Raw genomic sequence first — 24,797 nt, 5'->3', positions numbered from 1 at the left:
TAGATATATATTTCCTCATCCGCGCGGAATGATCCGCATGACGGAACACTTTTTAAAATTTTTTTAACCGATGAAAAATTTTCCCGACAGTTTGAAGAAGAGACTGTCCGTTAAAATCATCACTTTTCTTCCCACTATATCTAATACGATGGCTGGGAGGTAGAGAAAAACAAAAATCACCAAAACAAAATTACGTGTGTAAAAAAGTGAATTTGTTTGAGAAGAAAATCAACAACTTTTTTTTCAGTGTGGCCATTTGACCATGAAATTTTCTTTTTCTTTTTTTTTTACGTTTTTCCCATTCAACGTGTGTGTGAGACTTTTGATGGTCAAACAAACATTACACACCGGTGCCGGGAGAATTGAAAAAAATTCGTGATTATTACGTGGGGCCGCTCCCATCTTTTCTTCACGCACCACCACAGTTCAGCAGCTCGCCCAAGTCCTTACGTCACTCTAATGATGGATCGCGCCTTGTAAAAACATTCTGATGATCGTGATATTATAAAAAAGAAATATTAAAAGGGAATAATTCTCCCTTTCCTTCTGGATTATTGCCACTTCCCGTGACTGCCGACCGAAAAAATACCGCACCCAAGGCGAAATAAAAATAATAAAAAGAACGTTATTAACTTGGGTATTGTATGGAAAATGGGAAGGAGTTTGGCTGGGCAATGAAAATTGGGCGGAAATTAGCCAGACGTCACCTAACCCAAACGAGAAGGAATTAAAAACATATGAAACATTTTTCTTATTTTGGTTATAGAAGTGTATAAGCTGACCAGTTGGTGGGTGGGTGGGGCGCCAGCTCCTTCTGAGAGATGTTTAAATTCAAGTATGGAACTCGCCTCCAGGTGTTGCTGTTAACGCGGTGGAGGCCTCCTATTGGACGTAATAATAATAAAAAAACCAAAAAACCGCATCCACCCGAAATTGCAACTTTTCTGTCTTATCAAAAGAAAAATGCGCGGTTCTTTTAAAAAAAGGAAAAAAAAAATCATTTGATAACCCAATCAATCACGCAAATATTTATAACAAAAAATAAAAAGATCTATAGACTTTCACGGGTAATTTACACCCCGGACAATGTTTGCCCCCCCCCCCCCCCCAAAAGAAAAACTGTTTTCTCATCTCGTTAAAAGGCAACATCAAAGCGAACGTTACGTGCATTATTATCATCAAATCCCGAAAGAATCATTTCTTCATCTTTATTTCCAGGTGAGCAATTTTTTCTTATGCGGCTCGTGACGACTGCACGACACACACACAAAAAAAAGGTCTGCTCATCGTATTATGTCATCTGAATAATAGCAAATGGGACAGCCAACAGCCAACAACAACAACAACAACAACGGCACCCAATTGTTAGCCAAATAAACCGTCACCCAGATTCGGTAATTGTTTGTCGGGAGTAACCCAGCCGGGAAGTAGATACACCGGTACATACACATTGTGCGAGCTCATAGATATATCGCATAGACCGTGTGATTGTCTATATTTCGGTGTGTGTGTTCTACCATCTCATCTCCAAGCCAAATGGCCTTAGCTATATAGGAGCTATTCAAATTATTGAATGCTCCTAGAAGAAAAAAAAAAAACAACTTCCTTCCCTACCTCTTCCACCACCAGGTAAAAATGCAACGGAGAATTTGGTCCCACACTCCAATGGCGGGCGGCGCAAAAAGGAGAAGAAGAAGAAGAACCGAATAAGAAGAAGAAGAAGAAGAAGGAAGGAAGGTATACTAGACATTACATAGGTCGATGACTTGAGCAGGGAAAAGGGTAGGGACATGAATTCTGCCAGAGGGAAGAACACACACAAAATGTGTACGGCGGCGGCGGCCATCTTCTTCGCCCGTTTTTATACCTGGAAAAGAAAAGAAAAGAAAAGAATAAGAACTTGGTGGGAAATGTGTACAAGAAAAGGCGAAGGAATTCTTTTACCAAAGACAAGGTAAAGCCAAAGTGACTCGGCTACGCGCAGGCCAGTCGACACTGTGAAGCGGATCCGAACGGACCTCTCTCTCCTTTACTCCGCACCGTGTCATTTTTATCTTTTTCACAACTCATCAAAAAAGATTTTCTTAAAGAACCACACACACACAAAACCGGTTTTTCTACTCCCAAGTGAAGCCCAACAAATAGTGGCGTAGGGGGGTTATATTTCCTTTCTATTCAATCCGGCCGTAGTTCCGGTCCGGTGCGGATGTGAGAAAAAGAATTAGAGAGAAACAAACATTGTTGGTTTGTTCACCTTCACCCATCTTCCCACAGAGAGTTTGAAAATTCCATTATTATCCGTGTGTGTGTAAGTGTACCTTGTGTGTGTGCGTGTTTTTTTCCTCCTTCAAATCGGCGGTCGTGAATGGAACGGCGAATGGATCGTCGTGAACGTGAGCGCGAACGCTCCCGCCAGAGCAGTTCCAACGATCGTGTCGACTTGGATTCACGCACGCCTCTGGCCTGGCAACACCGAGATTTCAATTACCAGCACAGCGCCAATAGTCAGTCCAATTTCCACGAAAGATATCCAGGTATTGTCTTCTCTTTCCTAAAATAATATAACCGAACGAAAAATCAGTGCCATGACACACAAAGTTCAAACAAAAAATCGGTTTGCCCCCCTCTTGCCTCAATTGTTTCTCGTTATAGACCTCCGCCAGCGTTAATAATGTGCACTGGGATTATTTCGTACATGCCCTTTTATATCTCACTCTCTAGAGAACTGGTTCTTTTTACCTTTTTTTATCCTTGAGAAAAAACCAGCCACTTTTGTTCTTGTTCTTCTTTTGTTTGTTATTCGACTATTTTAAAGATTGACGTGAATTATCCCGAGTGGGGGGGATAGAAAATATGGAGAAATACTATGCGCACCTTCAGACATTCTCCCCCATCGGCAAAGACGTGATTTTTTTTCTTCATTTAAACGCTAATTTATTCAACCTTGGAAGAATTCTTCTTTAAAAAAAAACCCAAAAGCGGCACACGTAAGAACTGGGATCGTAAAAATTTAAAAAAAGGGGGGGATATTGTGTCGTGTGGGGGCGGACGGAATCCCACAGAGTCCGGTATATAGTGGTCGCTCGATTACCATTTTTCTACATTTTTTCGAGAGAGTAGAAGAAGAAAACGCAATCGGAATATCAGACGTCAGAAAAAACGAACACACTAGACCGGCCTTGAACTTGAGAAAGGAGCATCGAGTTACACGTTGATGCTCTGCGGACTGCACATGAGCTTTTTTCACGCGCCGGGGATTATGTTAATACGCGCAGCGTACAGAAACTAAAAATTTCCTTGACGGACTCGATGTCGGCTCATCTCGCTTTTCCTAAAAAGAAGCGCCGACGTGTAAAAACAGACAAACTGTGAAGATGAGAAGAAGAAGAAGAAGAACCTTGCTCCTAACATCCCTTGGGGGCTATTTTGCATATGGCTGTATATAAGTTACACGTGAAGAGAGATAGAGGAAACAAAAATTTATTTTTATACCTTGCGGCTTCTTTTTTCCTTAGTTACCGGCTGTGTGGGAGAATCGGTTATCACGTGACTTTCGCTTTTTCCAAAAGGAAGAAGAAACCTGTGAGAAAAAACAAAATATTTTTATGGGTTTTTAAAATTGAAAAGAAGACGGGAAATGTAGGAGGACATTTGTTCGTTCAATCTCCTTCACCTGTGAAAACGGAATAACAACATTCCGGAGCTGGATCGCTATCAAACCGGAATCCCCCCTCACTTTCAAACAGTTTTGTTGTTTTTCAAATGGACTAGATAGTTTTTTATCGTATCGGTCGACATTGGCACCTGACGGACATTCACAAAAAGTCCATCGGTTGATGGATGGATGGCCTGGAGGATAACAAGAGACTCAAATGATTAGTTTTCCTTTTCGTGGAAGGGAGGCGGGATGACAATGACAATTCGCCTCCTTCTCATTCCCCCACCCTCAACAAAAAATTTGCCCAGTGTCCAGGGTCTATAATTTCCAACTTTACCTTTTCTTGTTGAAACTTTTTTTTTGCTTGTTATCTGCCAACAGTGCGGAGAAACAAAAAACAAAAAAGTCCAAATGTTTTTCCTCTGGGCCAGTCGGATGATGATGATGAGGTTCCATAGAGACTCACACGTACACAAAATATTATACGCCTGGAAAAGAAGGTACAAAAAAAAGGGGGTTAGAGAGTTAGAATGCATTTTTTAAAAATTCGATAGTAGAAGGAAAAATAACAAGACACAAAAAGTTCAAGTAGAAAGTTTGTGTGGAGGACCCCCTACCTGGGAGAAAATGGAAAAAGTCTGTATGGAGGAGAGGGGGGGGGATATCTTTTACAAATGGATACACCTGGAAAAACTGAAGAGGAATGTTGCTGACGGGCATAAAAAGGGGGGAGCTCAAGTTTACGAGGAGAGGGGGGAAGAATTTCAAAACTACCAAAAAAGAAAATTTACAATTTTAAAACAAGAAAAAGAACAAATTTCCCAATAGGAGAATAAAATCGATGAGCTTTAAAATAATAATTTATCGAATTGTGTTTGACTTGTTTCTAACTGGGCGGCATTTTCACGCTTCAATTTCCAACCACCAGGGTCCATATAAAATCTAATCTTTTCTTCTTCTCCTATTGGCTTTGGAAAACGTTCCACTTCACGCCGAGATACTTATCTCGAAACGCGGCCTGTCTACTCCCCCCCACACATTCCATCGCTCGATGGATCCGATCGGCAAAGATTCAACTCGAGCGTGAATTCCACCACCAACAAAAAACAAGAAATCCAAATTGAATTTTTTTTTTACCTCGACAAGAAGATGAGATCGTAAAAATCCTCCGGATGAAAAATGCGCCATTTTGTTGTTGTTGTTGGACGGACAGTGAACCGCAATGTCGTCACTTGTGCCGACATGTGGCGGCTGACTCGGCTCGTTCCAAATTGTTTTCCAATCTCCCGCCGGTGAATGGAGTTGTCCGCATTCTTCCAGCTGTTGCCGAATAGAAAATAGAAAAATAACGAATGAATGTTGTTGTTGTTGTTGTTGGTGATGACAGAAGGTGTACCGTCATCGAGCTCCGATCGCTTTTCTCACCCGAGTTTGGGTTCACGGTCAGCCCGCTCTGCGGCGGCAGCGATGGAAGATGGACGGCAGCTTGGAGGAGGAGGAGGCCAGCAACAACAGGCGGGCAAGAAGAGGATGATGCGCGATCACGCAGGTGCAACCAGCGCCCGAGGGCCCGCCACTGGTGGTGGCGCTCATAAGAAAGCCTCGACTTCTTCATCGACAGGAACCAGCAACCACACCGGAATGGCAGCCGCATCGTCGTCGTCGGCAGCAGAAGGAGGAGGACCCGGCGGGGCTAACCGCAATTCCTCCTCGGCTCGCCCATCGCGTTCCAGCCAGGAAACAACGACCGGATCGAGCAGCGAAACGGAAACAGACGCCGAGAGGTAAATATCCCTTTTTTTCTTCATTTCAAAACGTGTCTTCCGGATCCAACTGGATTGTCCATAAACACAGACACACGCACAGCTTTTTGCAGACTTGGCCATCAGATTTTCCTGGTGGACGTTTGTTGGGTTTGTTTGTTCAATCAGGTTGGATGAGCACAAGTAGCGCTGGACCGTGCAAAACCTGCTGGCGGATATGAAATCGTACAAGATTATTTCAGTTACGGAATTGAAACGGTCCACAGATTTGTTTCTTTTCCCCGTTGCATTTGAAATGTAACAAATGGACTCGTCATTCGAGTGTTGCGTTATCGACCCCCCAAGCATTTTTTATTTTTTAAAAAAGGAAAAGAAACAAACCAGTTGTACCGGATTAAAAGTTGAACTTGAAAAATAAAAATTTCATTTTCTGGTTGTTGTAGAATGCAGCCAAGCCGGCCTGGAACTAGTGGGACATTGCGCTCGATGCAGTCGATGCCCTTGTTGACTCCGCTTCAGCAACATCACCTGGTTCAGCAGCAACAACAGGCCGGTTACAATCCGGTCTTGGCGGCCGCCGGAGGCATTTACGGTGTCGTCGGAATGCATCCAGGGATGATGCCGCATCCAGCTCAACTTCACGCCGCAGCAGCAGCAGCGGCGGCTGGAAATCCGACATGGAATGGAGAGCCTTGTCCAGTTCACGGATCCGGAATCCATCCGGCTCACCACCAAATGCCGATTGCTCATTACCAGACGCCCCACGGGACGATTGCGGCTTACCCGCAGCCGCTTTACAGCAGCATGTCCATGAAAAGGGCGGCGTCGATCCACGAAATGGCCATGGCCACTCCGCTGCCGGCCATCATGCCGCCGCCGCCGCCTCCGCACCACGGGCCCATATACGGAACTCTACCGCATCCGGGCCATGGTGGTGGTCACCACCAGTTCCTGATGCCACCGCTGCCCAGTCACGAGCAGCCGACACATTTCGTCATGATGACAACGGCCCCGTCGTCCATGATTCACGGTCCGCCAGCGTCCTCCCTGGGCGGACGGAGGACACGACAGCAAGGACGATCCGGCGGAGGACCCGGGTCGCTTCCACCGATGCCAGCGCCGTCCCAGATGGCCACCATGCAGAGACAAGGACGCCCATTGGTGGTCAACGGCAAAAACGGACAGCCGGAACCCTTGCCAGTCAGGCACGACGCTCCTCCTCTGCCACCCAAGATCCCGCCGTCAGACGTGGCCTCCAAAACGGCGTCCAGGACCAGCAGCGCCGCCAAACCCTTCAGCTACAACGCCTGCTGCAAAGGCAATGTCGTGGTCCTCTGGGTCATCCTGGGCATCATCGGACTGGGCGTCGTCCTGGCCATCGTCTTCTACTACGCCTTCCAATAATTAAAAAAGAAAATGGACAATTTTTGTGTCATTTAATCGGACGGAATTTTTCTTATTACTGTGTGACTTTTTGATATGTACGTACATTCACCTGGTTGAAGAAATTCGCAGGTGGATGTTTTTTTTGAAAATTTCTTTTTCATCAAAATTTTTCTTCCTATTTCGCTTACGGCTCAATTTTTTTCCTACCTTCAAGTGAGTGTAAAGAGTTTAAAAAAAGAAACTCACGTGAAAATGCGATGAGTAAGAAATAAAAAAATGAGGTTGTTGCAGCAGCAGCGAATGTAAAAGGTCAGCAGCAGCAGCAGCAATCCACTTGATCTTTTTCTGAAGTAATGCCCCTCCAGGACGTGTCGTGATCCTGTAAGAGAGAAAGAATAAAAAAAAAATAACCCCAAAAGTGTGTGATCATGTTCAGAGACTGTCCATACGAAAATGTGCCTTTCTCCCTTCCTGTGTAATTTTTTCTGGGCCATTTTTTTACTTTTTTTTTTATTATTATTTAATTTAAATCTTTTTTTTTTTTAGTATCTGACCCACTCGTTTAACCATTTCACCGTGTATGTGTGTGTGTGTTTTACAAAAATAAATAGGAAGAAAAAACAACAAACAAATTCAATTTATCGCCATCATTAATTGTTTCCTTTTTATTTATTTGTTTGGTCCTTTTTTTATTTTGTGTTTTTCAACTAACGGGAGGGAGTTGAATATTAAAAGGGGTAAGAAGATAGTAGTATATTATCCTTCTCCCCCCGCAGCGAAAGAAGAAAAATACAAAACAAAATGGTTTCAAACAAATAATAAAGAAAAACGAGTAGTCGTGGGCGATATTATCGGGGGAAACGGTATTCATTCCAGTTTTCTTTTCTTGCGATTTCCTGCCGGTTTCGTGTTTACTTTTTCTTCTGTTGTTGCTTCTTCAATTCCAATTCGTCGATGGGCGCCGGTTTCGTGAACGGGATCTCTTCAGCGTACGCTGTAAATAAAACAAAATTTTCGTGAGTTGACGTAGACAATAACCACCAGCCTAATTGGATGAATACCGGGAGGCATGAAGGGCTTGAGCACTTCGGGAATAATAATTCCCGTCTCCGTTTGGTTCAGCTCGAGGATGGCGCAAATCACGCGAGTGGTGGCGCACATGGTGGCGTTCAGCATGTGAACGTAGTCCGTCTGCAATTTTTTTTGAAAATAAAATCAAATAAATCCAATCACGAAACACACAAGAGGAAACAGTTTTAAAATAACCTCACCGTGGCGTTCATTTTCTTAGTCTGGCCGTAGCGAATGAGCAAGCGGCGTGACTGATAATCCAGGCAGTTTGAGCACGAGACCAATTCGCGGAAAGCACCTGAACCATAACACGAAACAATTCTCCGATAAATAAAAAAGAACAAAATTTCTTTTTGAAAAGAAATAATCTTATAACTGGGCGTGGCCTCGTCGAGATTGTTCACAACAGCACGTCACCCTATTAACCATTGTTATCGTGACTATCAAAAAGAATGAAAAGAAGGGAAACCCAGTCACGATTGGCTTAATTCTTTCACCGCTAAGTTGAAATTTTTCTCAAAAAAGAGCCTCGGGGTGAGGTGGTGGTGGTGGGAGAAACGAAGCATTCCGCTTTAGTAATCGGTCATCAACCGGAGCTGACACACGCACGATAATATAATTTTCTACTTAAAAATAAGATGAAAGGACGATGTGACAGGGACAAGAATTATTACCCGAGCCTGGAAACCAAGCTTCCAGATCGAGTTTCTTGGCTGCAGCGTTGTTCAACGCTCCCGAAACGATGTTGACAATCCTGTAGGGGATGTTGAGGGCCTGGTAAAAAGCCTCGGCGTTGCCAATCATTTCGTCCATCATCTGCCACGACAAGTTGTCGTGTGGCGACGTGATGCAAAATTGCTCCACCTGGTTGGAGACGGCAAACAAAAATTTCATATTCATTCGTCCCCTATGACAGTAGAAGAAACTCTGTGGGAAAGTCGAAGGTATACCTTTTGGAATTGATGGACGCGGAAGATGCCGCGGGTATCGCGCCCGTGAGAACCCACTTCCTGGCGGAAGCAAGTCGAGATTCCGGCGTAGCGTTTGGGCAACTCCGACTCTTTCATCCACTCGTCGCGATGGAAAGCGGCGATTGGCTGCTCAGAAGTGGCGATCAAGTACTTTTCATCCACCTCCTTGTCCTCCGCCTTTTCACTGCCTTTGCCAATCACCTGTCAACATTGTACAATTAGTTGTAAATTCTGGAAAAAAGTGACAAATGACAAATGGGTGGGAAAGGAAAACCTTGTAGAGTTCGTCGTCGAACTGAGAAAGTTGGGCGACATCCTGCATAATATCTTTGCGCATGAAAAAGGGCGTTCCCATGGCGATGTAACTCTTGGTTTGGAGAATTCGCAGTGCCAGCTGGATCAGAGCCTAGAACAGATGTGGAGCATGACAAAAAAAAATGTTTGATTTTCAGGGTGGTGGTGGTGGTTATGATCCATCATTAATGTCACGGTGTTATCGTGTTTCATACCTGCTCCAAGAAAACCATGGGACCGAGAAGGTAGTAGCCTCGACCACCGGCAGTCACGGTACCTCGCTCGGCATCCATGCCCTCAACCATATGGATGAGGTCGACATGCGAGTATTTCTTGCGGGAAGCGCAATCGCCAAACGTCCGCTCAACCACATTTTCGTCCTGCAACACAGTATAACATGTTAACCAAGTCCAACCATCGAAAACAGCAAAACGGGGCACACCTCATTATCGCTAACGTGGCAAGAAGGATGGAGATGATTTCCCATCTCTCTCAGACCAGCATTCCTCTCTTTCTCGGTGTCATCAAGTTTCTTGTTGGCTTCGACAATGGCTTTATCCATCATTGAGCTGACTTTCTTGATTTGGTTGACGGTGAGTGGTTTCAACTGCTCACCAGTAAGGCTCATGGAGGCCATGATTTCTTCAAGTCCATCGGGGAGAACATCATCACCAACAGGTTCCTTTTTCTGTAAATGAAAGAAAAGATTTTTTTAAAACGAAATCTCAGTAATGAATTTTGAAGACACACAGGGAGACATGCTATTACAATGGGAAAGACTGTGAGGGGACCGACTCATGCTTCAACATTCAAATCCAGTAAGTAGGCATAGCCAGTTTACCTGGATAGAACTTTCAATCGCAATGATGTGATTGTACCAGCGATTTATGTGTGGATAGCTGGAAAGCACTGGTTTAGGCACTGAACCGTGTACAAGTAAATCCAAATAACTTGGAGTGTATCCATCAATATAGCTATGAGATTGCAAGTGGGAATTCAAATTTTCCAAATTTTGGGGAGTGGACAGATTTTGGAATGGGCTCTTGGCCTCTGGAGATTCAGTTTTGGGTGTGGGAGGTTTTTTCCGTTCCAGCTGAAAACCATTTGTGAAAACGTTTCACTCAATTTTAATTTAGGAGCCAAAAACAAAAAAAGGGCACTACCTTCATCTTCTCTCCGATTTCCTTGCTGGCCGAGTTCTTCAGCTTGTTCAGCTGATCAAGTTGGAATCGCACTGCAATGCAAATGAAACACTGAAAAATGTAATGCAATTGAGATTCAAATGTTCAGACATACGTTGCCTCCATTGGTTGTCCTTTTCAACAATCAAGTCTACAAGTTTTACATCCTTGTATCTTTTCCTTTGGTTCTCCCTCATCTTTTCGGGATCGCCTCCCTTGTCGGCACGAAATAGATCGATGTCGAGAACCATTTTCTAGATTCGTTTGAATGGAAATGAAGCCACTAGTCAATCTTAGCTGCTGAGAAAGAGAACGATAAACGGGCTGACGCAACCGGCGGAAGAAGAACGGTATTACTTTCTCTCAATTCAGCGGAATTTTTGGCCACGCGTGACAGGGCCCGTGGACAAGTAAAAAGGGCTAAACAGCAACTCTTATCTCGGTCGATCATTTGAGCACTAGATGGCACTGAAATTTCGTTCAAAATCGTGAGTTGGCCAGAGTTGGCTACAATTCGTTTTAATCACGATGTTTATTAAGGTCCCTCCTATCAAGGACTTAACAACAAATAAAGTTTAACCTTTAAGAACGCTGAGTTACTTTATATTACCCCTAACGCAGTAAAAGCACTGGCTATATTCGCAATGTACAAGTATAAAAGTCCCGAAGTTGTAAATATCTAAAATTATTTCCAAAATTTATTCTCAATTATCGTTAATCGGTTTGGCACCAAAGCCACCTCAATTTTGGCCAAATTTCTTTTCTTTAAACTGATGACTGGAATCGTGAAAAACTTTGTCTCGTTCCACTCACGTGACAGTTGTCAAATAAGATTTTATTCTAATGCAAGTCATGATCAACAGATAAGCCAAAGAAATGATGTAACTACAATTTGTCATTCTGTCTTCTCTCCCTATTTATAATGTTTCAAATAAATTTTATTATATCAGATGGGTACAGAATTATGCGCACATATTACGTACACACGATGACTCCACATGATATTATTATCTCATCTCCAAATGGATTCTATAAATAAGGCTCAGTTGGGAAAACTAACTGACCCATTGTAAAAGAAATCGAGTAAAAATGGCTCGTTTCACAGTTTGATGTTAATTTTGAGTTGCTGGACGATTTTGTTCTACCGCATTTATACCTTGGAACTGCAAGAACTAGAAATTAGACTCTCAGCCAAAGTTGAGGCTAAAATCGCCCAACTTGAAGCAAAGGTGACACAACTGGAGGCTCAACTCCAACTGAATGTAAGTCTACTGTTTAGTTTAATTGAAATTTCACTGTGGGTTTAACATTCACTTCTACGACAGAATAAACTTGGACAAGATTTGACGTTTAAGTTGACGCAACTTGAGGCCAAAAATTTTCAACTGGAAGTCAATATCCAAGAGCAAGGAATGATCCTAACTTCCTTGTTACAAGCGGCCGAACTTCCGGTTTCTGCTACCGGTTGGAAATCATCTCCAAATAATGGCGAAACTGCAATTCACTCGGCTGGAAAGAGCGGAATTCCAAGGACATGCCGAGAACTTCACGCGACTGATCCTTCACTTCCATCCGGAATGCAATGGATCGATCAGGACGGGCAAGGCCTCGGCGATGACCCAATTTACGTTTATTGTGACATGACATTATCAGATAAAGTGTGTCGAACATGAAGACCCTTTTTATTGATTTCAATTGGGTAAAAGAATAAAAACTAATTTTTCATCTTTATTTTTGGGCAGGATCGACATCCATTTTACACGACAGTGAATCTTCATTGGATGTGGGTCACTGCGCAGACCCCGGGTGTTATTCACGATTAATCAACTACAACGCGTCCATTGGACCGATGAAAGCTTTGGCCGAACTATCAACTGAATGTCATCAATTCGTTAAAGTCAGTATATCATTTAATTAATTAATTCTCGTATAATAAATCATGTCTCTATTCGTTCGATAATTTTATTAGTACGATTGCTACTACACCCCGTTCGAGTTAAATGGCGTCGCCTATTCTCGGTGGAACGACAGAGAAGGAAATCCGCAATACTTTTGGGCCGGAAGTAACACGTACGGAATTCACACCTGCCAGTGCGGAATCGATGGAAACTGTGTCGGTTTAGCGGTGAAATGCAACTGTGATACGATTTCACCAATTCAATTAGTCGACAGCGGTGAGTTGCGGTTGCAATCCAACACTTTTTTAATTAAATTAAAAACCATAATGCGTGCGCTTCCACAGGTGTCATCACTGACATGTTCTACCCGTTACCCGCGTTTGAATTTCGGCAGAACTCAACTGGAAACCTCGTCCGGCGTCCACACGCTGGGTCGATTCGAGTGTACGGGAACAGGATCCTTCACTGGATTATTGCCAAATTCCTGCCAGGATCATGTGGCCACACCCTCAACGGATTTTATTCCATCAAAGGAGTCAAAATGATGGAATCGGTTTTCTGCGATTTGACTGCCCTTTTACTGCCATTGCACCGGGAATCTATCTGTACGACAACCAAAATTCCAACATATTTTTCACGGGTTTCATGTTGGAGGAGGAAATTGTCGCATCACTTTGAGAAATTTATTTATTTTCAAACAAATTAAAATAATTTAACAATTTTGGTTATTTTGCCAATTTTTTCCCACTTTACTATAGAATAATGTTAATTGATTAACTGCAGGGTTTGGCTATTTCGTCAATTGGGTGTAAATATACAAGTTCTTTATTGTTGCCCATGCAATTAATTCTGCTCGGTGTAGTTCAATTGAAAAGTCGTTTGGCATCGAGTAGATATTTACTGCCGGGCCATTTGCAAACAAGAAAAGAAATTAAAAGGCCGCCGCGTCCTTGACGATATTTTTCGTGGTTCGAGAGTGGGCTGGGCAACACACGTGTTATTGTTTCCGTTTGGTTGATTAGGCCGTCTCTAAAACATTGTCGATCGATTGAACGAAGCGCGTGCGGCAACCTAATTAAAATAGAATTGAACAGCTTCAAACGGGGGGGTTGGCAACGGCCTGTTGCTGGTCATTTGTTATAGACGTCCAATTAGCGTGCTGGCAAAGTACTTGGTAACCTTTCAGAACAGCAGAATTTCACAGACAAATGTTTTTAACTATCCGCCACTATAGAAATAAAATAAAACCCAAAAAGTTTCCCTGTATACTTTTGTACGATTACTAGGAAAATAATACATTTTCGGCGTGAATTGGTATACCATCGCTCAGCATACAAAGTTGAACGGGTATAGACAGCTAGCGATTTAACGAAGCGTTCCACTTGGCGGGAAAGTTTGAGACCACCATCCCAAAAAGAACATGTATAAATAGTCTAAAAGTTTGAAATTGACTCAATTTAAAATGTGTTCAAAACAAATATGAAAAATCCATCATTTTGATAGTGACTAAATGGAGGCCATAAGTCTTCCATTTATACTTCAAGGACTCCAGTTTTATCAAAATAGTCATGTGGATATTTCATGTGACCCATATAAGAACATCATTCTTCTTTAATTTTTAGTGTCAACGACTTTGTTTTTAACAAGTCGTCTAAATTCAGTAAAATTTCTCATGAGCTTTTGTTTAATTTTTCAGGATTTTAAATTAAATTTGGGTTTTGATAGATGAAATTCGTATTGATTTTCGGGATATCCCAACGGCAGAAGGAACTGGTTTGGTGGCCGCCGCCGTCAAAGTTCGTAATCAATAATTATCAACGATCCCTTTTCACTACGATCCTTTAGAAACTAATGACCCTTACTTCCGTTTCTCAAGACCAATCCGACCCACACCCATTCACAAGTAACAGTCTCTTTGGTAAAGTTCAAGACATTCCATTAAAACTGTAAAATCGTTCCCGGAATGACGAGGAGTCAAGCGGAGAATTATTCGACAATCAGGATCCTTTTAAGGGCATTCAGAGCAGTACATAGAAGTTTCACCCGATCAAAATGAAAAGAATCAAGGATTAGGACGTATCGTGATTGCCCACAAAGACATACCCAAGTCAAATGCCCGGCAACATCCTGCTAAGGATCAACAACTACGGATCTCAAGGATCAGCAACAAGAAATACGCTTTTACGGTAGTTCACCGACTCGACTTATACAATCCCCTTCTGAGAACTGTTAAGGGTTACATCCGAGTGGACATGTCTATAAGTATCAGGTGTCATGTATCCCGGCCTACCGTCGTATAAACGCAACCCGGAAATCGATAAAAGCCAATTCCCAATAAATCCTAAACTCGAGTCCAAAACGTCAGCTCAGCACTAAATTCATCCGCTATACTTTTCAAGTTGGAAAGATCTTGAATCGATACGTCAATCGAAATAATGGACGCGCCATAGTGTCCACTCCGAGCGGCGGCCACGGCCGACAGTTCAATCGGTCGAGATGAGTTCGTCTAAAGAAGAAGAACTGAAGAAAAATGTGTCGAAACAAGAAAGAAATGGGAGAATTCCTTTATGCCGGACAATTGACTTTGACGACGTCGACCAGGTGGGCGGTCGTTTCCAGCACTCCGGGTTGCTGCCACCGGGGTTTTCTTGTTTGCTAAGTAATGGTATTGTATTGCCTTCCATCGTTTGTTATTATTTACTCGACGTAAGTCTGGCGGATCATATCGTAGACTGTAACTCGTCTCAGCTATGTCCATCTTGTGGGTTTGATTGGATTTGTCGGTGGTAAGTTATTCAGTGAGTAACCACTTGTCTTCCGTTTATTAAATATATTCAATTATTCAGTCAATAAATCTCTTCAAGGGGGTTAAACCTCATAAATATTTCAAATCATTTGATCCTCCACTCGTGCGGTTATACAAGAAATTAGTTTCGCGACCGCCAACATATTCTCATCTCAACAAATAATTATTTTACAAGCAACTCTGTCTGATAATTAAGAAAAAAAAAGACCAATGAGCTTCGCGAGGTATAGTACAGACAGGAACTCATAAGGGACTCGTCAATGTTTGCAACCAGCAGCTGTTTGCGGCAGGGAACTGATTAGTAGGAGCGCTCGACAGTCGACACACACCAACTTGTTAATGACAAATAAAAATCTCTAGTGACACAACATCACATGCATGTCTCCACAGAGTAAACAGTAAACACGCAGTTGATGTGTTTGAGTTGAAATTAATTAAACGCCGACAAACGTGTCGACCCAACTTTCTCCATTTGAAAATAAGCGCGAAAAATCTTTTGACACAGCAACAAGTGATATGAAGTGTCAATTAACTCCCGTCAATGTTCGTACACTTCAATGTGGAACGTGTTGATCAACTTCCTGGCGATGTGGGAGAGGGCCCGCCGGAATTCCGTACTCGTCGACATGTACATGACGGGATTGTAGATGCTGTGCAGGAGGAAAACGTCCCACATGTACGTCCACGTCAGGAAAACGGCGTCGCAGTCGCCTTCCAGTTTGACGCACCAGTACAGGGCCATGGCGTAAGACGAGACCGGAAATGTGCACAGCCAAAAGGGCAGGACGTTGACGGACATGTCCAGCGCTGCCCGCACTTCCAATCGGTTGATTTTCGTCTGCCCGCCAGGCTCCTTGAGAAAAGATTGACCGTTGGAATGCTGGCCGTCAGCAGTTCCTTGATGATCCGGCGAATCTCCAGGATCGATTCTGACCAGGTGATCCGACTTGGAAGCGGTGGCATTTTCCGGAAATGTGATGAAAACTCTTTCCGCCGTTTCCGGAGACGATTCCACCCCTTCCGGTCCTGAAAATAAAAATAAATAAATAAAGATTTAAATAAATAAAGAATTGAGAAAAATGATTTAGAATTAGGATCATTGCGTGGGTTTCACCGAGTCGGTCTAGAATCTGACTGTAATCGGATCAAACGGCAGTGATTAAAAATTGATCACTTGCGTCAGTCAGAATAAAAATAAGTAGCTACACATCCGAACGGATCCATTAACTCTGATTTGAAAGAGCACTTCAGACACTACAACTTGGGAATTTTACCTGTAAATAAATAATTCAATTACTGGGCAAACAACTATCAGGGCACAGTTTTTCCAGATATAAAATGTCAAAGTCCAAGTCTACGCGCAACTCACCGGAGAAAAGGGACGGCCGGATCTTACTCCGGTCCTTGACGAACGTCACAGTGACGGACGTCGTGGGGTAACTGGGCAGATACTGGCGGATGACGGATTTCGATGCCAAGAAGATCTTGACGTGGAGCAGGACGCAAACGATGCCCAGCACAAAATTCAAAACGTACACCCAGTGGACGTGGGACAAGTTGAGGGTGCAGGTGTAGATGGACTGGTGGTCCGTCCAGAAGGGAATCGTCACGACGACAAAAGTCACGACCGAAGCGGCCGAAACGGTGGCAACGACGCCGCGATTGGTGACCGTTTCCTTGTACCACTCGTAGCGGGCGATGGCCAAGTAGCGGTCGAAGGCGGCCATGGCCAGGCAAATCAACAGGATGGAATAGTCGACCGGGCAGAGGAGAATAAAGATCCGGCAGGCCAGTTCGTCGTGATTATTAACAACGACCAATTCCAGGATGCATTCGAATAGAAAGAGACATTCAAAGAGCGAAACGGCCGCCCAGAAAACGTGACGGGGGTAACGCAATTGGCGGGAATTGCTCACCACTAAAATGACGAGGCAATTGAGAAACATGGCCACCGTGACGGCCGAGGTACGGTACAACTCTTGGACGGACGTGAGGTTCTGTTTCATGACGTTGAAATCGAACGAAATCATCGGCGAATGATGCGGAGCGCTGGAGTTGACGAAGGAAGCCAGTTGGTCGTCCATTCTGGACTATTGTGATGGACAGACTAAAAGGATGAGCCTGTCCACTGCCGTGAGATATGCTGGGCGTTTGCCCGTTTCTTTTCTCATCCAAGGCGCGTCGTAGAGTTTTTCTCGCATGCGCGGATCTCTGCTGGATAACTTTTAGGAATTTTTTTGATTATTAGGACTGGGGGGTGGCTATTTTCGCTAGTGCACAATGTCCCTGTGTGAATGGCGTACCGGTTGGATTGTTTTCTGTAAGTCTATTTTTTTATCACGCTTCACTAGTTCTCAATTGAAATTGCCATGGAAACCGACCTAGTGACCTTCGCACCTTGAAAACACAACAGGTTTATTCAATATCTCTAAAAAAAATAATTTGATTGCTGATTGTAGCTTGGAATTCCATAGAACTTAAAGCTGAAACGCTTATATTCAAAAATATAACAAGAAAAATGTTGTTTCATTTTTAAAAAAGAAAAATGTGAATTTCACGGTAAATCCCGCAAGAAATGGACGGCCACTCCACCGCCGTGTCAAGAAAAAAAAAGACGAAAACGTTCAGTTTCGAAGAAAAGACCAAAATGTTGAGAGACCAAAGAATTAAACAATGTCGTGTAAGTAATTAAATGGAGATTTTTTTAACTTTGATGACGTTCGTTTGGTCTTAAATGTCAGGTGATGAATCTCCTGCCTACCTCACGCCAATAAGTGCCAGGGTTGGTCATTTACATTTGTTTGGGGGGGGGGGGGGGGGCTCAATGATTTCACTTCAAATATGCCGCAAATATGTCACATTACGCGTTGACGTCAATGTTAACGTCAACAGTTGAACGGTTGTTAATATGCCACGAAAAAGAATGCAAAGCAAGACGGATTCCAGATTTCTTTAACCCAATAAGGACAAGGGTAAAATTTGAATTTTTCTAAATGAAAGAATTATTTTTCTTTGCTGGAGTGACTTTCTTATCAGTTAAATTGTCTAATAAATGTGGAATTTCGTCAACATTTACTGTCAGTGAGTTGCGACCTACAAAACCGGGCCTGATCTAAAGTCGTTCCTACTTCCTACAAATGAAATATTTGAGCCCTAACTGAGTCAACAAAATGGCAAGAGAAATCCGATCCACTGCACAAGTATAAGAAATAATTTTATGTAATTAAGATCATTTAACTATTACTTTGGGTGCGCCTAGGTTGCGGCTTGAAAGCAGTTGGTGTGGCAACCAAAAATCGATTTTAAATTTAAATGTGTGCCGGCATTCGAAATTGATCTAATCTGCCAGCTTGTTTTCTTTTATTTTTTTGGTGTATCGCGTTTTAAAGAATTGAGAACTTGTTTTACATACACAGGATGTTCTGTTTATAAAACCTTGGCGGGAATATCAAATGACACTTCTATTTTATCTTTCAACTCTCGAAGTTGGACTAAATTTCGCGCAAATGAAAAAACCCTTGGGAAAAACCCAATTCGAATGAGTTTGCCATCGTATTTCTGTCCAAGTCTCAATTCAGTTTTAAACTTGTACGTCAACAGTCGTGTCAATAAAATCATATAGAATTCTAGTAAATATCGTTACAATTGTTTCTGTGTTCACACAAGTTTTCATCATCTGCAGATAAGGTAGAGCTAATTCATTTTTATGTGAAACTGATTTCCAAAATTCTGAAGGAAAGATAAAAATTAAAGAAAAGGGAAAAATTGAAGAAAAGAATTTCCCAAAGTGCCAGTTCTCAAACGTTTTTACTGAAATGGTCCCAATCAAATGGATCCTCACCATTCTTTTGGCCGTTTGCTGTCAGTGTCAATCATTCGGTGCTTCTTCTTCTTCTTGGGCGAAACTAAAAATCTCGCCGGACACGTTCAGTTCTATGGAGTACGGCAACTTTCTCATTGAAATTTATGAACACGCCGATACCACTCAAGCGCCGTTAGTATTTACAACAGATTCACGAAACAGCCAGAGATGAGCTTCCGCATTGAAATGTGGAACGACAAAGTCCAAAATGAAGTTGTGAAACATTTAAATGAAATCGTCGGTCATCAAATCAAATCAAATAAAGTGAGAGTTCTCCCCTTGGATAAGGTCATTCTCACCAGCAAAATACCCACAACAGATTATTCGCCATCGCCAGTGTGGACGAATTATGACAGAAGCAAAACCCTTTGGTTTTCTCTGACTTGTTACGACCAGAAAATCTGCGACGAACTGGCCAGTGAAATGCGATCTGTTCCCAAACATTCAAACCATTTCAGACTCCTGTACAGTTTGTCATCGCAGACGTCGCAAACCAAACAGACGACCATCCGCATCGACAGTGTCACTTCCGGTCAAATGGTCTCGACTCTTTTAAAGAAATTTGAAGACAAAAAAGAAATTTTTCTGACGGCCAACGACGAGAAGAAAATGTTGACGGAAACGGCCACCAACATCCGAATGGACACATTTGACGACTCCGAGGTCGGGTCGCCTGATACGGAGTTTCAAGTTTTAAATATTTTAAAGGATTTGCTCGTAACGTCCAGGACGACCATAAGAGAACAAAGTGACAAAATGTGGGACTCGGTTTTCTGGAATGAGGAAAATTACCGGCCGGACAAGACGACGAAAACTTTAAATGAAATCCTCAACAAACTGGACAGGGAAACTCAAAAGATATTGGCGGATATGTTTCAAAAAGTGGAGAAACAGTCAGTAATATTAGGAAAATTAACTTCGAGTAGTAAAGAGACAACAAGACGAGAAGAACAGCACCGCAATGTTAATTTTAATGAGAAATGGAAACTTGCAAAAAACAACTCGGATGAAGAAAATAAAGGAAGAATCCAACACAATTACGACTCAAACAGTTGGGCCGACGTGGACAGAATCAGTTCAATCATTTCAGAGAAAATGACAAACGAATCTGATGGTTCCAGTCAGGTCGAAATTTCTAAAGAAGAAATGGCAAAATTATTACAAGAAAGTCGAAATCACGTCCAATGGGACGGAGAGAAATTCGTGCCCAAACCGATACAATTGAGCAGAATCGATTTGGGAAAATTTCGCGACTCTCAATGGTTTCAGGATCGTAACATTCGGGTTCGTTACACGACCGCCGAACTGTCGGCGCCGATAAAATTTTTGGAACACACAGAATTTACCGTCACTGACGAATGGAACCATTTAAAGGCGGAACTCAAAGGTTTTTGAAATAAATTTTACAAAATAAATTTATTCAATTTAAATCGAATTATTTTAATTGAATTTCAGCCACTACTGAACTCTTAACTACAACTGTGAACAACTTGGTGAAAACAAATACCGAACTGAGTATGGTGAAGAGTGATTTAACAAACACGCGAATAGATTCGACTAATAAATTAGAAGGTATTTAGAATTATTTAAGTTATTTGAGAAAACTACTAACTTGAGTGATTACTAACTGACTAAACAAGAGTTGGAGAAAACCAAAAACGACTTGGAGGAAACGAAGGTTTATGTCAATAATCTATCGATAAAGTTAAATGGTAATTTATTATTTTATTAGAAATTAAATGTAATTTTAAAAAATTTCTCATAACATTCACGCTTTTTATTACGAACAGAGACAAAAAAGGAGTTGGTGAAAACGAGAGCAGATTTTCTCATAACCGTCGATGGTTTATCTGAAAAATTAAACGGTAATCTTTTGTTTTAAATTAGATAAAAATTCAATGCAAAACTTTTTCAATAAATTTAGCGACTGAAAAAGAATTGGCGGAAACGAAAATCACGACCGGGATTCTGTCAGCTGAACTCAAAAGTAAATTTCACGTCAAATCAATTTTTTTTGAAAAATAGGTTGTTTTAGTTAAATTTTGTTTTATCCCTGAGAGATTTTTAAAATTCTTATTTTAAAAAGCCGAAGGCTTACCGCCTTTTAAGGGTGAGAGATTTGAAGAAACAAAAGTTCCGACAGCGCTCCAAATACCATTAACCCTGAGAGGTCCCTGGGGAATTGGGCGGGGGGCGACGAAAACGGTTTTCGGGACTTTGACGCTCTCGTGATACACCGATCACGACGGGACCTATCGCATTCGACGTAGATTTAGTTTTTACATCTAAGTCACTTAATTTTTACAAGCGTAAACGAAATTAACGGGGTGATAAAGGGGAAAAAACACCCAAAAAAGGGAAAACTTCTAAAACAAATAAAAGATAGCTTGCCAAAAATTTAGAGAATGCGATTGCTTCTAATTGAAAGAAGAACTATCCCTTTAACATTAACACAAATAAAAAAATCGTGTGATTTCTTCGTTCGCGAGATATCTGCAAAAGAAAAAGACACCCAGATTGACTTTTAGTTGGATTCCCCAGCAGACGACATTTTCTATAGCATGTAGAGATAAAATGAACACTAGAGGGCAGGACGAACAGAATCCAGCCAAAGTGCTACGTTTCAAACAGTTTTATTACGGAATCAATCTTTTGGAGTTTAAATTCGATACAAGAGGTGCGACAGTAAGATTAAAACATGACAAACCCAGAGAACACTGCGAAAACTAAATTTTTAAATTTCCTAATCAAGAAAAAAAACGAAAAGAGACTTTTAAAATCTCGAAGGTGCCACAAAGGGGCTTGATTTATTGTGTAGCTAATTCGGATCGATTAAGTCAAGAATTAAAAGTTGCTGAAGAAAATTTGAAAAAAGATCTGAGAGGTAAAAATAATTTGCTTAATTATTATTTGAAATTGCTTTAGTTTTAACTGAATGAAATTGTTCAGCAACTTCAAATGATTTGGAAACTGCAAAAACAAATTTGGCCTCAACGATGACGGAGTTGAACAGCACCAAGTCCGCCGTTGCGGATTTGGCGACCAAATTAAACTTTGTAACAAACGGTAACAAAGGTAAAGTACTAAATTGTAAATAAAATTTATTAAATAAATTTAAGAATTTGATTTAACAGCCCGAACGAGTGAAATAGTTGACATCGGTAAAATGCCAACCTCGTGTGCGGATCTGGAGCGAATGGGACAAAAAGTCAATGGATTCTTTTCTGTCAAAGGATCAAAGAAGATGGAAATGATTTACTGCAACTTTTTTGCCAATCAAAATGGTACGACGTGTGCTATTTTTGCTTGTTATTGTTCGTCTCATTCTTTTGTTTACAGACAAACAGAAATTTATCGGATACGCCGACGTCAAATCGGCGCCCGTCCATTTCTACGTCCAGAGAAATTCGCCATTTAAAACTGAAAACATTCCGATCCCGTTCGATTTGGCGGTTTTGAACGAGGGAAATGCCATGAATTTGACGTCGGGGATATTCACGGCACCGCGACCGGGAATTTATTTTTTCTCTTTCGCGGGAACGGCGCGTCTTTATTCTTCATCTTCTGTTAATTTTTATTCTCGTCTTTATTTGAACGGACATCGAATCGGGGCGAGTAATGTTCAAGAGAATAACGCTCCCGTTGATCAATATAGTCCGTTTACCCTCCAGTCGACGTTGAATTTAAAAAAAGGCGATCGAGTTTGGGTGCAGATTCGAGGTTCATTCTCGTCTTTATATGACGACAGTGACCACTTGACCCATTTCACGGGTTTCATGTTGGAGGAGGAAATTCATTAAGGGGTAGAATTTTCTTTACCAAAATTAATCTGTGGATGTAATTGATATTTCAGTTGTGCACTCGTCCAGAAAAATTCTGCCGCCTGTTTCTATCTCTAAAAATATGGGCAGGAGACATGAAAAACTCATTTTAATTGCCAGATTTAAAAATGGATTTATTTTGTAATTTGAAAATTTCGTTCGAATTTTGCTTCTACACTCTTCGTTTATCTTTAAGGGAGATTATCTTTTTTTAAATTTGATTTCATTAGATTTTAATTAATTTTTTTCTCACGTTCGCAAAATGGGATGGGAGAAAAAAATAGGGAAGGGTAGAAAATTCGGTCGACTCTTATTCATGAAGGAATTATAATTTTTTTACGAAAATTAAACTGTAGATGCAACTAAACATGTTTAATACACAAACGAATTTTCGCGGTTCTATCTTTAAGAATGTGGGCGTGGCATGTAAAAAACCAATTTTGTGATTGCCAGATTTTTATTAAATGCTGAGTGGACTAAATTGGGAGAAAATTCATTCGCTTCTAATTCGATAAAAGATTGGATTTTTTTTTTTCAAATCTTTTCACAGTTTTATTCTCATTATAGTTGTGCAGGGCTGAACGCAAATTCAAGCGTCTATTTGCAAAATCCAAGGCAGGGGACTTGATTTGATGATAAAACACTTTAGAAAATTTAAAAAAATCCAATTTAATTGGCGATCGCAGCTTAACATCACATGAAATTAAATTAACGCTAAATCGCTTATATTCCCCGCATTTTAAAAAGTTAAAACAAAACAAAAAGAAGTTGGTTTTAATTAAAAAATAAAATATAAAAGAATTTCACGGTAAATCCCGCAAAAAACGGACGGACGCCATCGGTGTAAAAAAAAATACGAAAAATGTTCCAAAATGTTGGCCTCTCAATTGACATTGCAGAGACCAACCTTTGAATTGAACCATATGTCGTGTTAGTTAATCAAACGACGATCCTTACGTTCGTTTGTTCTTAAACGCCAAGTGCCAGGGTCGGTCATTCACGATCGTTTGGGGGCTCAATAGTGATGATTTCACAATACGTTGATGTCAACGTCAACAGTTGAATGGTTGTTAAATGCCACGAAAAAAAAATTCAAAACAAAAATTTTTATTGTAACCTCCTATCAACTCCTATCAACATTTACTGTCAGTGAGTTGTGAGGTACAAAAACGGGCCTAATCTGCAGTCGTTCTACCAATGGGATATTTCAAAATAAGCCCTAACGGAGTCAACAAAAACGGCAAGAGAAAACAGTTCAGCCAGTCAACCGCAGCGGAATGGAAATGTAGCGATTGACAATCAACGCCATCAAATAGTCTTAAAGGAAGAAGAGAGATCAATGTTTGTCCTACCTTTAGGCCTGGGAAATACGGCCAGGCATCCACAGGTGCTCCATTAGCTGAAAAGTTGAATCCATCAGGCGGGATAGGAAAAAGGGTCCCCGTGAATACACCCACACTCACATGGGTGTACACGAGGGCAGAGGGAAAGAAGAGATCCATAACTCGATCCGACATCGGTAGTTTCTGCAATCCAAAAGGATGCTGTTTATCTAAATAAAAATTAAAAATGGGTTACGAACAATATTTAGACATAATCAATCATGTAATGACAAGCAGAAAATGAGACACTGGGTAAACCTAAATTGTGTAATAAATGGGAGAATGTAAGGTGTATCCATGTTAATACACTTAATAACTCATGCAGGTCCTGCAACATAAAAATATTTCTAGAAGGTCGCAAGAATAAAAGTAACACAAATCATTATCCTAGTGACGATACTGAGGACAGGTTAAATGCCAGCACGAGATAAACTTGTACATCTTGTTCGTACAATGGCTGTCTCTGGCCTCAAATCTGCACAAAGGAAAAGTTTACACAGTGCAAACAAACTGCCAAGCATCGACAGGTTGCTTACATGATAAACGTCAGTCAGGAACTTTTCTGTTCAAGCTCTCGAAATCATTACATTTGTATTCTTACTTTAATTTACCTGCCAAACAGCATGGAGAGTCTGAGAGCAGGCAGAGCCTTGAGCCTCCACACCAACACCACAGAGTCCACAGGACGACCACATGATTTTAGT

At 41.5% G+C, this 24,797-nt stretch overlaps 5 protein-coding genes and 1 long non-coding RNA gene across 11 annotated transcripts; 3 read left to right on the top strand and 3 right to left on the bottom strand.

Moving 5' to 3' along the window:
* Positions 1-1,106: 1,106 nt before the first annotated feature.
* On the bottom strand, positions 1,107-5,952 carry LOC124205528. 3 transcript variants are annotated; one of them, XR_006879362.1, is made up of 6 exons: positions 5,812-5,952; positions 4,796-5,629; positions 3,674-4,146; positions 3,493-3,580; positions 1,945-2,551; positions 1,107-1,867 (listed from the first exon to the last, which is right to left on the bottom strand). It is a non-coding gene; the product is annotated as an uncharacterized LOC124205528 (long non-coding RNA). The 3 variants fall into 3 exon arrangements; XR_006879363.1 differs by having other exon boundaries at positions 4,796-5,626; positions 5,812-5,944; XR_006879364.1 differs by lacking the exons at positions 4,796-5,629; positions 5,812-5,952 and having other exon boundaries at positions 3,674-3,849; positions 3,996-4,037.
* On the top strand, positions 2,366-7,031 carry LOC124205524 (one cut domain family member 3-like). The gene is made up of 3 exons (XM_046602968.1): positions 2,366-2,534; positions 5,046-5,442; positions 5,865-7,031. Exons 1-3 carry the CDS (start codon positions 2,366-2,368, stop codon positions 6,823-6,825), a joined length of 1,527 nt encoding a protein of 508 aa, XP_046458924.1. The 3' UTR covers positions 6,826-7,031.
* A 408-nt stretch (positions 7,032-7,439) lies between these two features.
* LOC124205523 (serine--tRNA ligase, cytoplasmic-like) lies at positions 7,440-10,753 on the bottom strand. 2 transcript variants are annotated; one of them, XM_046602966.1, is made up of 11 exons: positions 10,440-10,742; positions 10,307-10,377; positions 9,985-10,236; positions 9,586-9,831; positions 9,359-9,523; positions 9,124-9,255; positions 8,829-9,050; positions 8,553-8,742; positions 8,079-8,176; positions 7,869-7,998; positions 7,440-7,801 (listed from the first exon to the last, which is right to left on the bottom strand). In XM_046602966.1, the coding sequence occupies exons 1-11, from the start codon at positions 10,573-10,575 to the stop codon at positions 7,719-7,721; spliced, it is 1,725 nt and encodes a 574-aa protein (XP_046458922.1). In that variant the 5' UTR covers positions 10,576-10,742; the 3' UTR covers positions 7,440-7,718. The 2 variants fall into 2 exon arrangements, with proteins under 2 accessions (XP_046458922.1, XP_046458923.1); XM_046602967.1 differs by lacking the exon at positions 9,985-10,236 and having other exon boundaries at positions 10,440-10,753.
* A 680-nt stretch (positions 10,754-11,433) lies between these two features.
* On the top strand, positions 11,434-12,495 carry LOC124205522. Its single transcript, XM_046602965.1, has 3 exons — positions 11,434-11,586; positions 11,650-11,971; positions 12,064-12,495. Exons 1-3 carry the CDS (start codon positions 11,434-11,436, stop codon positions 12,240-12,242), a joined length of 654 nt encoding a protein of 217 aa, XP_046458921.1. The 3' UTR covers positions 12,243-12,495.
* A 2,680-nt stretch (positions 12,496-15,175) lies between these two features.
* Positions 15,176-17,269, bottom strand: LOC124205521. Its single transcript, XM_046602964.1, has 2 exons — positions 16,398-17,269; positions 15,176-16,054 (listed from the first exon to the last, which is right to left on the bottom strand). Exons 1-2 carry the CDS (start codon positions 17,110-17,112, stop codon positions 15,567-15,569), a joined length of 1,203 nt encoding a protein of 400 aa, XP_046458920.1. The 5' UTR covers positions 17,113-17,269; the 3' UTR covers positions 15,176-15,566.
* A 1,273-nt stretch (positions 17,270-18,542) lies between these two features.
* Positions 18,543-23,103, top strand: LOC124205520. 3 transcript variants are annotated; one of them, XM_046602961.1, is made up of 9 exons: positions 18,543-20,277; positions 20,346-20,462; positions 20,531-20,602; positions 20,681-20,755; positions 20,815-20,877; positions 21,709-21,774; positions 21,840-21,965; positions 22,025-22,174; positions 22,230-23,103. In XM_046602961.1, exons 1-9 carry the CDS (start codon positions 19,059-19,061, stop codon positions 22,688-22,690), a joined length of 2,349 nt encoding a protein of 782 aa, XP_046458917.1. In that variant the 5' UTR covers positions 18,543-19,058; the 3' UTR covers positions 22,691-23,103. The 3 variants fall into 3 exon arrangements, with proteins under 3 accessions (XP_046458917.1, XP_046458918.1, XP_046458919.1); XM_046602962.1 differs by having other exon boundaries at positions 18,594-20,277; positions 21,840-21,956; XM_046602963.1 differs by having other exon boundaries at positions 18,594-20,277; positions 22,043-22,174.
* Positions 23,104-24,797: the final 1,694 nt, after the last annotated feature.

The sequence above is a fragment of the Daphnia pulex genome, chromosome 10, assembly GCF_021134715.1.
Source record: "Daphnia pulex isolate KAP4 chromosome 10, ASM2113471v1".
Classification (NCBI taxonomy): Eukaryota; Metazoa; Arthropoda; class Branchiopoda; order Diplostraca; family Daphniidae; genus Daphnia; species Daphnia pulex.
Note: the sequence above shows the minus strand (reverse complement) of the source record. Positions and strands in the feature narration are given on the sequence as shown.